Source organism: Fusarium odoratissimum (assembly GCF_000260195.1).
Source record: "Fusarium odoratissimum NRRL 54006 unplaced genomic scaffold supercont1.24, whole genome shotgun sequence".
Lineage (NCBI taxonomy): Eukaryota > Fungi > Ascomycota > Sordariomycetes > Hypocreales > Nectriaceae > Fusarium > Fusarium odoratissimum.
In genome coordinates, this window is record NW_022158709.1 from 33,237 (window position 1) to 47,402 (window position 14,166).

Genomic DNA, 14,166 nt, shown 5'->3' on the forward strand with positions numbered 1-14,166 from the left:
TCTCACGTGAAGCGTTTGGGTACTTGTCAAAGAATCAAACGAGAGACTATGGTGTTTTGAGGTCGCTCGAGATGGGGCGTGCAAGTGAGAAACAGGAAGACTGCGCCAAGAGAGATGCGTAGAGTCTTGTTTCGTTGACGCGTATCAGATTGAACTGAAGGGGGATAGAGAGATAGGCAAAGCCTTGAGGTACCAAACTTGTCGCCAGTTTCGGTGTTAGTCTAGCGTGTGTTGCGTTGTGTTTAGTGTCAGTACTGTAGAGGACTATTGCGATACAAGATATTCTCTTGATCGAATAATCGAATTAGTCGTGATAGTAACGAGAAAGAGGAAGTGAAGGAGGAAACGCCTGAGGCCACGGGGGAGGGCGTCGTCGAAGTATTTCACTGTCTGTTTGATGGAAGCCGCAGGTGCCCGGGCGGAAGCATGGCGCAGCACTTCAAGGGAAGGTCAGAGTGGAGGAGATTGAGTCTTTCGGCGTGCTCGAAAAGGTAAAGCGCGACAAGGCAGAGTGACACCAAACCACCAATCATATTCCTGGACTTTTGTAAGATCCGCCCCAAGAAATATGCCTATTGGTTACCTTGACCCACCATCTGCACCATCAGAGCTAAGACTTCGGCGAGAGAAAAGCATTCTGGTTGGTCAATGCTTTCAAGCCCGCATACGAGGATGACTCAACTTCAGCAACCCCAGATTTGAAACTCGTTCGACTCGAGTCGACCCCATATGTTAGTTACACTACGGTTAAGTCGGAGGCCGTAGCATGGCTCAGCCATTGTTGGTTGATATCTCGTTTCAATAGTCTCAAGGATCATCGATCAACTGGGGAAAACGCCGAATCATCATATCATTATTGTGTAAACTATTGAGAACTCTTCAGTTATGACTCTTCATTCTTCATACCATGTAACTTTGTCTCGTCTCACACCGCGTGGACATTCTCCTATGAGAAGATAAAGGCAAAAGGCAAAGGCAAAACTTAGAGTGATAACTCTAACCTTGTACTCTCGTCAAAATTTGAAGTGTAAAAACCTCGAGGCAGATCGGAGCCTTGTCTTGACAAAACAAAACTCCTGGTAGCATTGTTGGCTCCGTTTTGAACGTCAAGTGAGTTGGTCGATGAGAGACAACAAGACGGGGCCCAGTAGCCTCTTATATATTCCAGTGGAACCAGCAACATTGTGCCCGACCGTAGTTATCTGGGCATCAAGTAAGCAGACGCAGCACTTCCCAGGATCCACACCTTGTCCATCCTTTAGTTCACAACATCAGAACCCAAATATTGGCCGCGTGAACCATGCCGAGAAACAAAACAAGGGGTGCTGCGGGGGTAGACACCATCCTAAACTTCGACTCATTCTGATTGTATTCGTCAAACGTCCGAATAGGAAATCTAACATGATAGACGCCGGCAGAGGGCCACCTTAACGCCTGTAGCCCATTCCGTTTCCCGAACGCCCTTCCCCAACATGCTGATAAATCACCAAAACCTTAACAACAAGGCGCCGAGGTGACTCTATCGGCGACTCGTAGATACTTTGCGCAGATCCACTGCTCTGACTTTCTTGCTCGCTCTGCTTCTGTACGCACAACTGAGGCACTGCAGGCCCATTCGCTCACAAGGGTGTTCCAATGGAACTAATCTGACAGATGGCTTGGAGCTTGCTGTATCATCCAGTGTTCTTGTTGCTCGAGAGTTTCTGTACACGGCCATACTGTTGGCGAGCAACTGGGATGGGCTGGCCAAGGGCAGATCGGGTCAGACAACAGAAGTAGTCGTCGTGTGAAGTCGTGGCCGACCAATATCCCTGTTTACTCAAACAAAGCAAGCACTGACCCAGAGAATCGAGTCGTTCAGAGCGGTTCCTTGTTCTTCGACAGGCTTAGGACTAGTCAGTAGCCTCTCAATCATCAAACCCCTTCATTTCGTGAGATTTAGCGAATCGTCTTGAACATCGGTGGGAACGGCCAGGGGTAGCCATGAAAGCCTTCACGTGGGAAATTCCTATCCAGTGCGTCCTTTGTTGCTCAACAGAATATGGGTAAAGCTGGTTGTTGACAGCTCAGACGCGGAGGTAATGTCAGTCCGGATTACCGACGGAGGGGTCCGCTTGAAAGACAGAAATGCCAAAAGTATTCGCAGGAGTGTCGGTAGAAACGACGTGCCAGACAAAGTCAGAAACCCCCAGTAAACGACGTAGTTCTCGGAAAGATACTTCTCCTACAAAGAATTTGTATGCAGACACAAGAAAACAAAACATGAGGTGCCGCGGTATCAACATCGAGGCATTCTTCTTGTAGGCCTCGTCATACCTAGTAGATCCTCAGCATGTCTGCTCCAAGCACCACCATTTGCTCTGCAGAACACCGGCAACTCTGATTGAGGCACATTGTTCAAGGGGGCTATCTTCTTTGGTGGCTGCGCCGGAGCAATGCGAGACGAAGTAGCAGGCTCAAATTGAACCAGTGTTTGCGGCGGCAACCCGGCCGCGTCTTGTTTTCTTGCGGCTTTCCTACCTCTAGTCGCAGGGTTCACAATGCGCGGTCGTTGCTTTTCTTGTTGTTCTTTTCCATGGGCTGGTGGCTGTGCTGCTTCGAGCCTTTTTCCACTCGTTGAGGGGGCTTCTGCTTCAGTGTTTTTCTCCTTCGTCAATGGTTGTGCTGTTTCTAGTTCTTTTTCACTTATCGCAGGCTGTACTTCTTTGGATTCCTTTTCTTTGGCTGAGGATTCTTGTACCTTAGGGCCCCTCGAACCTGTTGTGGATGCGCTGGCTTCCTGCTCTTGCATCCTCGTTGCTGGTTGACCTATTTGGGGTTGTTTTGCGTTCGTCGGGGGTCGTACTATTTCGATTTCCCTCTCTTTTTCTTGCAACACAGATTCTGCTGCTTCATGTGCTCTACTATTCGTGGAGCGCGGTACTGTGTCTGGTTCCTTCGTGTTCGCTGAAGACCATGTTGGTTCGGGTATCTTTTCCTTTGTTGGAGGTTGCTCCTTCTCAGGCTCTTTCTTATTCGTTCGTAGTTGTTCCGCTTCAAGTCCGTCGCTGACAGACTTATGGTTCGCTGGTGCCTCTAGTGTATCGCGAGCTTTGCCTGGAGGCTTCTCAGCTACTTTCAAGTCGTTACTTGGCTTTTTGACCTCAGCCAGCTCAGCATGACCGACGTTGAAACCATCCATCGAAAAATCTTCATCGGGCATAACAAAACCAATAATTTCTCTGCTCTTGACGCTTTTCCGTGACATCTTGGTGATACGTGGGCCGGAACTGGGCTTAGGCTCAGGTTTTCGGCCAGCTTTCGACGCGAGAGACAAGCCTTCTTCTTCATCGTCAGATCTTGCTGGGGAATCAAATGCTGAGGTTTCACCCTCGTTGTCGCTGAACACGACTGGGGCCGCCCTGTTTCGTGTGCGTCGACTTGGGTTTGTCCGTCGGCGAGGTGGAGGGGACCTCCTATCTTCAGAAAGCTCACTGACTGAAATTGCATCGTCACTCGGTACAAGTTCGACCTCTGGCTCTTTCAGGGCCTCAGATTCATTATCTGAGTCCTTGTGGCGGGCCGCCTCTTCTGTATTCGGGTTATGAATCGCGATTGACTGGTCATCAGGCTCCTCCACGGAGTGATGAAGCTCACTTGGCTCAGCTGAGTCTTGTCGCTTTTTCGAAGCGGTTGTCTTTGTCGTAATTCTCTCAGTAGCTTGGGGTTCTTCTGAAATCGAGGCAGCGCGGGCGATGGTATGCGATGTTTTTTGTGTGTCGCTTCCAGCTCCTGATGAGGGGGGGACTGGTCTTCCTGCTGAGCCTGGTCGACCTCCTTCTTTCCTTTGAGCCATCATGAGAAGCCCGCGCCGCTGCCTTGATCTGATCCTGAGCTCTGTCCGCGGTTCCTTCGCAGGAGGAGGTTTGTCCGTAGCGGTTTCTGTTGCGGATGCTCTATCGGTACTCAGTGTTCGCTTCGTTCCATGAGGTTCCGCTGTACTCGTCTCTTTTCTTTTGGTCGTTTTTGAGACAGCGCTCTCGGGGCGGATTCGGGAGGTCTTTGGATGCGGTAGTGCCTCCACATCCTCATCTTCATCTTCATCGACAACGATGGGTTCTTGGGCGACCTTCCGGGTAGACTCCTTTGCAGGCCTTTGGATTGCTGGGACAGGATCACCCTTTGTCTTCTTCGGGCGTGGTGGGCGGTTGTCCGCTGGTGGCACTGGTGCTTGGTCCACGGCTGGAGAATCCTCACTTTGCGCCAACCAATTGAGAAATGCTTCGTCGTCGGCTGCTGGTGATCCTTCATTACCTTTGTCAGATTCAACTATTTTCGACAGTTTTGGCGCAGATGTTCGGGATCTGGATGGTCTGTCTGCATTGGATTCCTGATGTCCTCGGCTGTTGGGAGAGTTATTCGCGGCTGCATCACTACGATGTTTTGGTGACACGGGCTCTTGGGTGAGAAGTGAAACAACCTCATCTTTGGGAGGCGGTTGTCGAGGTTTCACTGGCTTCGAGGCTTTCGTGCGATTCTTCGGCAGAGGTTCTCGAGTCCGAGGAAGTTCGCTGGCCCGATTGTGCTCATTGCCTGCCAGCAGCTCCTTCAACGATGCCCGTTGTGTAAGAACCCGGCGGGGTGCAGCCTGACGAGGAGCGCTGGTCTCCGTGTCTTCGGGATTAGAAGAAGGTGGTGGTGATTTTGAGCTTCTATCAGCACGCCTTGATGTGCCATCTCGTGAGCCAGGTGGTGCGACTTTTGGCCTTGCTGCGGCCCTATCGTGCAATGGTTGACTTCGAGCTGACGATATTGAAGACGAGAACGGAGTGAGAGTTAGAGTCGTTCCAAATAGAGCACGGGCATGCCCCATCTTTCTCGGAGGCGACTCCTCTCGCCTCCTCCTTTTGCTCGGCCGCGCGTCTTCTGAAGGTGAATCTTGCTGCTGACCTGGGCTCTCGGCCATCCTGCGCTGCTCAAATGGCGAGTGGGGTGAAATGACGGCCCTCCCAATTCTTGAAGCTCCTCCAACAAGATCATTAAGCGGGCGATGTCTGAGTTGAAAATGGGGGGCATTTTGGTCGTTTCTTGGTGTTTGAGTTACTGCTGCAGTCGATCCTGGTGTTCGTGTCGTCCCAGCATTTGTCCGCCGCTTCTCAACTTCCTTTGCGCGCTTGTCCAGTAACTCTGTCAGATCCTGCTCTCGTTGTCCAGTACAGTCCGAAACTTGAACGATAGCAGCACCTCGATCCAGCTCAAACTCATCACCAGGCTCAAGGTCCCCACCTTCTTGCCAATGAGCATCGCCTATAAAGTGGTTGCGATCATCATACACCATGACACGCTTGTTGAACGTGTGATATTTGAGCACTCCATCTTGCCACCTTTTTTGCTTTCTCTTCAGATCGTGTGTAAAGAGGCAAATGAAATCCACCACGAGGGCAGTCGTGGGAATGGAACCAGAAGTCATGCTTGGCGAAAAGATAGGTATGACTTCTCGAGCTCATAAAACAATAACTCCTTCCACATTTCGATGTCATAAAGATCGTTCAAATGTGCTACAGCACATGAAGTACATGAGAAGACAGGGTTTCACTAACATGAGGTGAACAAACGGAACGCGTAGAGTTAAATTGAATTGGCTCGAACGGCAGGCAAACGCGACGCCAGATCACGTGCTAATTCAACCCCACAGCTCTTGCTGCCTGGAGTGTCGCCTACCCTGTACACTTTGGCCCCTCAGTCTCAGGCAGCACCAAAGCAACAGAAACAAGTGCATCATTTGCATGTTTCAGCTCAATCTCACTCATATGTATTGTTGCGACAGTAGGACTTGTTGGCAGGACAGAGTCAACAGAGTCTGCTTCTTTATTCCGTTTTCGTGACATGCATTTGCAGGGCTTTTGCAGACTGGATTAACACAAGATATAAATGAGCACTGAATAGATGTATACGATGGAGCTAGCACGAAACGGAAATAATCCAACGGGAACAAGGTCTTCAATGGTACTGCCTAAATCATTGCCTAGTCCTACCGTCTGACATGCTTGCTGTATCAAAAGGTACTATCATCTCCTCGGCTACGGGTCACTTTAACATCACGGAGAACAGCACATACTTATCTGCGGAGATGGGTGGCCCGGTGGTCACCATTTAGCCCTCACAAATGAAATTTATTCTATGGGTATCATGCCTCAACACGTACGGTATCAAATTGTACCAGATGCAGTTAAACAACACGCTGAATGCCACCTAGGAGGAATGTCAGGCCACTGATGGGCTCATCTCCAACCAACGCCCTTTGTCAAATGAAAATAACAAGTCCAGCCAGTTTCGATGCAAGAACCATGCTCAATCTGTATGCATATGACACTCTATCTCAATATCCCAACACAGTAACTGGTAAGAGAAAGAAATTTGTGAAATGCTGCCATATTTTTAGCGACTCATGTAGTCACCAGCGCCAATGGCTTCAAGGTCCATGGGGGTGACAGGGCCAGGACTTCCCATGGGAAGGAGTCTGGGTGATAAGGGCTTCTGACAGCCAGGAGTAGCAAAGCGAGAGTCCCGGAGAGGAAGGTCATTGAGCGACAAACCAGGCTTATCGCCAGATTTGGCTGAGCTACTAATGAGCTCATTTGCAGCCATGCTTGCTTGTGCAATCATATCGCGTTGATACTGTTGTAACTTGCGACGCAGCTCGCTCTCGGGGTTCGACTGGCTACTTGCACGAGGGATTGCACTGGAATCGGATCCGACGTTGGACGACACGCTTCCAGACAAGGGAGGTCGCAGATTTGATTGAGCGCCATTTCTACTTTCGTAGTTGGATGGGTAGTATTTGCCCATAGGGACGGGGTGGTCATGGAAGCCTGGAGCAAGGTAGGAGGCGACGGGAGTGTTTGAGTGAGACATGACTGCACTTTGAGCTGGATGAGAAGTGGGAGAGTCCGCGTAGATTGGTCCAGATTCCGAGATGAGACGACTCATGCGAGTGTCGGGATGATGTTGGAAAGGGTGTGGCCGATGGACACGACTGTTGGGATCCTCGTGAAGTGGAAAGTAACCTCTGCAACGGTGTTAGTCCACGTGGTAAAGATGAATGGAATTGAATTGAGAGAACATGGCATGTCTTACCCAGGAAGGTCACCTCTTGCAGATAAGGGTTCGGGAGGCGTGCGTGCGGGAGCGGAAGTGAAACGCTTGAGTTGAGGCAGATCGATAGCTATAGGTCGAACGTGGCTGCGGCTACGCGGGGTTGAGGGAGCTGAGGGAGTGCCAGGAGCAGACTTCTCGTTGTCGTCTAATAAAGAGGGGACATGTAAGTAAAAAGGGAAGTCCAGTAAGAAGAATAAGGTTTACGATGACCGAATGCGTAGTGACGACGGGAGGGTCGATGACAACAAGATCGAAAACAGGATAATTGAGGAATAGCACGGGATATAAGAACATTTTAAAGCAAAAGCCGGTAGTGCACTTCAGGGCCAGTCCAGGCGTCACTCAACGGCCAACCCCGGGATGGTCGATGGGGGCCGCTAGACTACCCCGCGATGGCTGGGAAGTGAGTGTGGGGAGAGAGACATGAGTAGCGCGATAAAGCATGGTCAAATCCCCGTCACAAGAGACATTTTGACTCGGAAATGATTGAGAAGAGGTGGAGAAGGGGCAGATGATTTGAGGGGAAAAGGAAAAGATGAGCGAAATAAAGTGAGGAGAATTGTGGAAATTGGGGAGCGTGACAAGTCAAGCAAAGAGCAACGACTCAAGATTGATCTGATGGTTGAAGATGGACAAGCTCGAGAAGCCAATATGGCATTCTCGAAAACGGGGGGTGCGGGAGCCTCCCGAGACCTCAATCCCGCCCCGCGCGCTTTGCGCCAGTCAATCGCCGGATGCATCATTGGTTAGGATGTTCCAATAGCCAACTTGAGTAGCGTTGATAGGCATAACTATTGATGCATTGCGCTGTGGGACAGGGACAGCAGCGTGGAGGCGGCTCTTACACCCCTTTTCTTTACACAGCATCGCATCTATTCGTTGTACATACTTTTTTTTGGTGGTGTACAACTAGAGCTTATGCCATGTGCCAGAGTCTCTTGGGTTCGTTGAGGGGGAACTTGTGGCGCCGAACCACGTTTGAGCAGGAGAACGTGTCTCGCCTCGGAGCTTTTTGCACGATGCGATGCGATGCGATGCCAGCTGCCGGGTTGAGCACCGCCCGTCTCCGTCCGAGATCATCGGCCGGAGGATAGCCCCGACGTCCGGCCGTAAAGAGGTTGAGATCACTCACTTGAGGCCAGGTGATGGAAGATCATCCGAGAGAGGTAGGGATGGATGGGCAATCAGGGGTCAAACGACTGGATATTGGATATGCATTCCAAGCATTCCGTACAATGCCAATGTCAATGCTAACTTACCTGAAAAGTAGGAAGTGCGAGAATCAATGTCATCAAGGTCAAAGAATCCGTCTCGTGGTTGATTCCGTCTTTTGGATGGAATCGCTGGGGTGTTTCGTCCAGATAAGTCGAATTCGCCGACAATTTCATCGGATCGTGGGCTTTGAGGAGAGTTGGAATGGTCGGAATTCGTAGACATGGAGCGCCCCGGCATGGAAGGCCGTAGTCGAGGCGATAAGTAAGGAGATTTGATGGTTCTGGCGAAACTGGCCATATCGTCGTTGCAGTCGTGATTCAACGTCTGAGGTTTGAGTCTTTGGTCTCTTGGAGAATAGCTATTCGCCTGACTGAGAACCCAGCCCGAGTCTTGAATCAAGCGCCAACGTCGCTGCATAAGTAGGTATATATGGAGGATTGAGAAGAACCAGGGGATCGAGTGGATAGGAATGAATGCGCGCTCACGGGGAGAGCGGCGGCAGTCGGGGAGATTTGATGATTAACAGTGAGGGGCAGGTCGTGTCGGTGTCGCAAATGGAGGGCGGCCAAGAGAGATAATAAGAGTACGATAGAGTGGCTTTTTTTAATGTATTGGACGGAATGCCACGGAGGACGGATAAAAAGAAGTGAGGCGAATGAATAAAGTAGGTAGCTGTAACTCAAGAATGTGATGGCGGCGTCAAGATGTACTGTTAAAGGCAAACACACAACACAACACAACATGACACTGCAGTGTAGTATGTAAGCAAGCGCAGCGCAGCGCAGCACGCACAGCAGCACAGTACAGTAAGTAAGATGAGTGAAGTGTTTGCCTATTTGGGTGAGAAATGAAGGGTTCCCTAAGAAATGAAAATCGAAGGGTTCCGAAACGGTTTTGTTATCGCAAGCGAGACACACTCACTCACTAGACACACTCTTCCATGGATGGATCCAATGCCAGAATTGATCTTGCCTCTCCCGTTCCATCCTGGTTCCTTCCAGCGCCTCCCAACCCCCAAAAAGTGGGAAATCCAGCAAATCAGCTCCCGAGTATCTCAAGCGAGGAACATCGGGACGAGAGCCAGAAGCCAGAGAAGCCCAAGATCCAGGGCAAGGCGAGGTTTAGTGGATCGCTTCCACCTTGTACAGTGACCCTCTGCAGCGGGTTTCCCAATGTTTCCGATGCTGGAACCCGCTACAAGGTACCCGTTCTGGAAATGCGACATGCAACCACGAGTTTGGCAGGTATCCCACTAGGACCTTTGAGGCACATTCTGCTGGGGTGACCCTTGATTTGTACCTGGTTGCATGCGCCGTCACCGTACAGAACGCCAAGGAAATACATGCGGGACGACCCTGTGAGCCACTCAAAAGCCACCAACGCAAACAAAGAAACCAAGCACAGGTTTTGGTTTTATTTTGCTGTGCCATCCCGTCCACGCCAGACTCAGATGAAAAAGTGACGATGCGTTTGCAGAGACGAATTAGAACTCGCGGTCAACGTCCTAGACGCAGCAAACTAACGAATTAGTCCCTGAGATTTGCTGTAGGGACCCTTTGAAAACAAGACCCCTCCTTGGTTTGTTTTTGGTCAATGACGCCGTTTGAACGGTGTATTTATCCGACTCCGCGAAATATTCTGATTTCCAAGTCTTGGAAGACTGTCACAGTCACTCTTTGTGGAGAGACAATTTTGCATGCATGTATGTACCGTACTATAGGTATTATGTACATGCAAGGTCAGTTCTTGGGTGAATAATACGTGGTCAGTATTATATTCAGGAACTTATTATCGCATTTGCTAACAATTCCCATTATGGGTATTCGCAATCTTAGACCCTCGTATCACCACACTACAACTTGCTCACTCACAACCACCATCAACCAAAAAAAAGACGGTATAAATGAGACATTTGAGCATTTGACCGCTCGTATTCAATGTCAAATGTCGTAGAATATTCCCACGTGCATTTCTTATCGCTTAACTTACCGCCTCTACAGGCTACGATCAACACTCACATCACCAGCAACGCTGCCCAACATCTCCGCTGGTATCAACAAAGAAGACAAGAGATCAACAGATCCTTGCACCAAAAACAAACGGGCTTTTAGAAGCGGCCCCCACTTGAAGCTTCCATCAGGCATCTGATCGACGTCATGGCAAGAGAGTAGCTTGGCTTGGCCCGCTCACAAGCGCCGCTTGCTTTTGCCCGTGAGTTGAAAATCCTAATCCCTTGAGGGTCAGGGTCAAGACACAAAGGTCAGAGCGGTAGATGCAGCTAGTCAAACGCCAGACCCTTGAAAAAAGGAAAAGACCCCTTCTCCCTCTGAGAAAAAATCCGTCATCGTCACATCACCCCTCGGAAGCGTTGGAGGCGAGCCTGTCCACGATCGACGATCGACGCTCGCCCCTCTTTACTCTCTCTCTCTCTTTTCTGCTTTAGGTCCTGGTCGAACTGGTGCAACATCCTTCTCCGTGGTGGTGCCATATCGACGCTCTTCAGGGTACTACGAAAGGGTATCTCGGATATCACTCTGTCTTGGCGTAAACGGTGGTTCGGCAAGCTGCACTTTCTTGGCTTTGTATTGCCAATGCCAATGTCCATGGTGATTTCACAGCATGAATCTTACAGTGACTGCCCGTTGACTGTCCATTGGTTAAGCAAGTTTCACTCATGCCGGTGGCCATTGGTAGATCTAGCCACCCATCTCACAAAGGATGTTGCACGCCGTACGGGAGGCTGCCGTAGATGGTTGCACTAATAAGTGTGATATTCTCGATTCAGTTGATAGTGATAAATTTTGAGTTCGATGCAGGTATTAGTGTTTCAGGAACAAGCAGTCTTTGTCGAAAAAGGAAAAGCAAGGAAACACAGAAGAAAACAATGGTATCAAAGTCGTGCCAACATCTCATCTCATCTCATCCATTCCCATCCCAGCATACAGACACACAAAACACGCCCACACAAACAGCCCGTCCTGCAGGCCTCCCTCCCATTACCGTTCCATTACCATTGCCGAATATCTCCGTCGTGAGTTACATTTGTGTATCCCATATGCAACCATCCTCAATATGGCCGTCTCTTTCTGAGGGGATTTGATGCGCTCGTTTGTGTTTGATCAGACGCGAGCGCGGCCAGTAAAGCGGGATCGAGTGTCACGGTGCTTCCACCAGTAGGACAGGGCCGCCAAGGTAGCAATGAGCCAGAGTAGGGCGCTGGCGAGATCGACCCAGACCGCGTTCTTCATGCGTCTGACACCACCGTCACCCTCGGCGTCCTCATTGATGTACATCTGCAGGTTTCACAATGTCAGCCAAATGATGCCGCCGATCGTTTGCAGTAAGCACTTGATGATAGAACGTACCTTGCCAAAGACGCCAAAGAGGGCGATCCAGAGGACGAATAGAATAAAGTCCCATATCGCGACAACGAAGCCGGCGACACGCAGTACAAACGGGATAAAGTAGAGTACACACGTCACGGCGGAGATGCTACCAACGACCACGGCGTAGACCTGTGCATTGAACTTTTGTCAGCACTGTATTGTATTGTATTGTATTGTATTGTATTGTATTGCATTGTAACAATGTGCATTTGCACGTTGACGAACGGAGGGAGCGAGTCACTCACCCACTTAGAATCAGAGTATTTGCCCTGTTTGTTCGCATTATGAAGGTCGGTACCATACAAACCGATAGTGGTCAGAGCCAGTGCGAATAGGAACAAGTGGATGGTGGAAAACACCACATAGCTAATAGCTAGATCCTTGATACCCATGGTCGCTTTGGTCGCTTTGGTCGCTTTGGTTTGCTTTGTGTCGGCAATTCGAACGGGGTCGCAAAGGGGGTGGATATTACGAGAAAAGATTGACGAGATGAGGTTATCGTCGGTCTGAGCGGGTCAGTGATTAGTTGATCGCAGACTCAGACGCAAAAGAAAGAGGATCGCGGGTTTATTAGGATGAGTCAAGAAAATGAGCTGGTCACTGAAGCGTCACTTTGACTGGGCGTGCAAATTGTCAACCTTGGCGAAAAACTCGTTCGTAGGGTAGACCGCCAGTTAATTAATAGCGTACGGAAGGGGAAGCCTCTGCCGTCATTCCTGCGACCTAAGAAGCGAGATCGACCTAAAACTTAAGAGAATCTAATTTCACCCTTGGAAATTGTCGTGATTCACTGATATGACCTATGACGTAGTTCAAAGCAAGCTTGTTTTAGTTGCTGTATGACCCCTGACTCTGACATCTAGACCCTGAGTCTCTGTTCCAAAGGCTTCGGATTATTGAACTTCCGTTCTTAGAGACCGCCTTATGATCCCTTCAACCAAGGAAGAGAAAGTCATGCTGAGCTGAAAATTGTTAGCGGATGAGTTGTTAAAGCTTATCAGTTTAGCGGGTAATTTCCAACCTTGAGTTTGGGTCTTTTCAAAGTTCAACGTCAACGTCAACGCCAACAGTTCGAACTGAGATCTTACATCACTATCACGACCGCCCTGCAATATTGTCGCCCCGTAAACAAAAACGGAATTCGACCTGTGGTTCAGAAATGTGCATCGTTGAAAATGCAAATGTTTTAGATCAGGTGTTCTCGAGAAACTAGTGCTGATAAAGAAGAGTTCTCGAAGTTTTGAGGTCATCATATTGGTTGAGGCTTACCAAGTTAGTCAGCGAAATTAATGGCGCGCATGACAATTTCAAGCGTGACTTTTTGAGATTCACATAATGAGACAAGTGGGAAATTAACTTGAGTTGAAAATCACATGTTCGTAAGAGTGGCATGTGAGTTGACTACGCTAATCTCCATGAGAAGTCCAATGTGGTTGATGCGGTTTTGGGAAGTCGGTGAGAAAACGAGGGACCAAAGTGTTGATTGGGTTGGATAGCTCCAACCATCTCACTCATGACAAGCACGTCTCCACTGTTGGCGAGGATAACCATCGTTGCCTGAGTCAATCGAATAAGCTTATCCCCTTGATAGTTTACGAGGCTATGTTAATTTGTTTCCTCACCATGACTTTAATGTGATCGTTGAAAGTGCTGAGAATAGGGTAGACTTGCTTCACCCAAAACCCCGGATTTATACAGGAACATGTGTAGCATCATCGTTCTTGGCTGCAGATGCCTCGAGTAATACGGTGTTTCCGGTAAACGCTAAACCCAATAACGAGGATTAGAATCCCAGAAGTGCGAGAGAAGATACGATGTTGAAATGCTCATATTGGCAGTGCCATTATCACTCCAGCCCTCGCTTCTGAGGAGTTAGAGACGGGACGAATAAACTCATGCCTGAGACAGTGATCGATTGGACGTCATTGGCTAGAAAGCCACATGGTCTGGCAGGGAACAGGCGGGGGGCGGTGTTGTTTCAATTGACTCAGCCTACCAACCAATTCGTTGAGTCACATGAGATTTTGAGCCGCATCCACGCAGAGCCTCAACATTGAATTGAGGGAACGGTTCCTCTGTAGGGTCCGTGAATACGAGGCGAGTTAGGATGATAGAATGAATTAAATGCCGTATTATTCCCCATAATCTTGCCTAGCTGTAACTGCATGCTGTTGGGGCACAGTCTAGTTTCCAGCATCGCCTCGCATACGGGACGAGACTCCATCCTAAACAAGACTCCTGACTGATTCATAGTCGCTGCCTTGATCTAACAAACAAACCTAATCAAGTGTTTCGAATTTGCGAAGAACAATGAGCCTAAATCTTCCAGAAACAGGGCTATGCTCAATCGTCCTGTAGTAGCCCCCTGAGGCATCCCTCTTTCATCCTATCTCCCTCGCTTCTCAGCCAAACAATGACTATTGCAAAC

The 14,166-nt window shown here is 49.4% G+C and overlaps 4 protein-coding genes across 7 annotated transcripts; 1 reads left to right on the plus strand and 3 right to left on the minus strand.

The window, feature by feature from the left end:
• Positions 1-2,278: 2,278 nt before the first annotated feature.
• Positions 2,279-5,449, minus strand: FOIG_11924 (uncharacterized protein; the record flags this gene model as incomplete). Its single annotated transcript, XM_031212594.1, has 1 exon — positions 2,279-5,449. The coding sequence occupies one exon, from the start codon at positions 5,447-5,449 to the stop codon at positions 2,279-2,281; it is 3,171 nt and encodes a 1,056-aa protein (XP_031057472.1).
• A 568-nt stretch (positions 5,450-6,017) lies between these two features.
• FOIG_11925 (uncharacterized protein) lies at positions 6,018-9,454 on the minus strand. Of its 2 annotated transcripts, none has more exons than XM_031212595.1 (3): positions 8,397-9,454; positions 7,117-7,282; positions 6,018-7,048 (listed from the first exon to the last, which is right to left on the minus strand). In XM_031212595.1, the coding sequence occupies exons 1-3, from the start codon at positions 8,767-8,769 to the stop codon at positions 6,418-6,420; spliced, it is 1,170 nt and encodes a 389-aa protein (XP_031057473.1). In that variant the 5' UTR covers positions 8,770-9,454; the 3' UTR covers positions 6,018-6,417. The 2 variants fall into 2 exon arrangements, with proteins under 2 accessions (XP_031057473.1, XP_031057474.1); XM_031212596.1 differs by having other exon boundaries at positions 8,270-9,454.
• FOIG_11926 (uncharacterized protein) lies at positions 9,293-9,637 on the plus strand (the record flags this gene model as incomplete). Its single annotated transcript, XM_031212597.1, has 1 exon — positions 9,293-9,637. The coding sequence occupies one exon, from the start codon at positions 9,293-9,295 to the stop codon at positions 9,635-9,637; it is 345 nt and encodes a 114-aa protein (XP_031057475.1).
• A 447-nt stretch (positions 9,638-10,084) lies between these two features.
• Positions 10,085-13,117, minus strand: FOIG_11927 (uncharacterized protein). Of its 3 annotated transcripts, XM_031212599.1 has the most exons (5): positions 12,827-12,983; positions 12,760-12,772; positions 11,984-12,700; positions 11,718-11,867; positions 10,085-11,645 (listed from the first exon to the last, which is right to left on the minus strand). In XM_031212599.1, the coding sequence occupies exons 3-5, from the start codon at positions 12,128-12,130 to the stop codon at positions 11,472-11,474; spliced, it is 471 nt and encodes a 156-aa protein (XP_031057477.1). In that variant the 5' UTR covers positions 12,131-12,700; positions 12,760-12,772; positions 12,827-12,983; the 3' UTR covers positions 10,085-11,471. The 3 variants fall into 3 exon arrangements, with proteins under 3 accessions (XP_031057477.1, XP_031057476.1, XP_031057478.1); XM_031212598.1 differs by having other exon boundaries at positions 12,760-13,117; XM_031212600.1 differs by lacking the exons at positions 12,760-12,772; positions 12,827-12,983 and having other exon boundaries at positions 11,984-12,756.
• Positions 13,118-14,166: the final 1,049 nt, after the last annotated feature.

What these genes read in the sequence shown, in the direction of transcription:
- FOIG_11925 (XM_031212595.1), bottom strand. Translation starts at nt 8,769, where the DNA reads ATGCAGCGACGTTGGCGCTTGATTCAAGACTCGGGCTGGGTTCTCAGT. An exon ending in TCGCACTTCCTACTTTTCAG is followed by an intron (nt 7,283 to 8,396) that starts GTAAGTTAGCAT and finishes CCTCTTTATTAG; the next exon opens with ACGACAACGAGAAGTCTGCT. An exon ending in GCAAGAGGTGACCTTCCTGG is followed by an intron (nt 7,049 to 7,116) that starts GTAAGACATGCC and finishes ACACCGTTGCAG; the next exon opens with AGGTTACTTTCCACTTCACG.
- FOIG_11927 (XM_031212598.1), bottom strand. Translation starts at nt 12,130, where the DNA reads ATGGGTATCAAGGATCTAGCTATTAGCTATGTGGTGTTTTCCACCATC. An exon ending in AATACTCTGATTCTAAGTGG is followed by an intron (nt 11,868 to 11,983) that starts GTGAGTGACTCG and finishes TTCAATGCACAG; the next exon opens with GTCTACGCCGTGGTCGTTGG. An exon ending in TCTTTGGCGTCTTTGGCAAG is followed by an intron (nt 11,646 to 11,717) that starts GTACGTTCTATC and finishes TGAAACCTGCAG; the next exon opens with ATGTACATCAATGAGGACGC.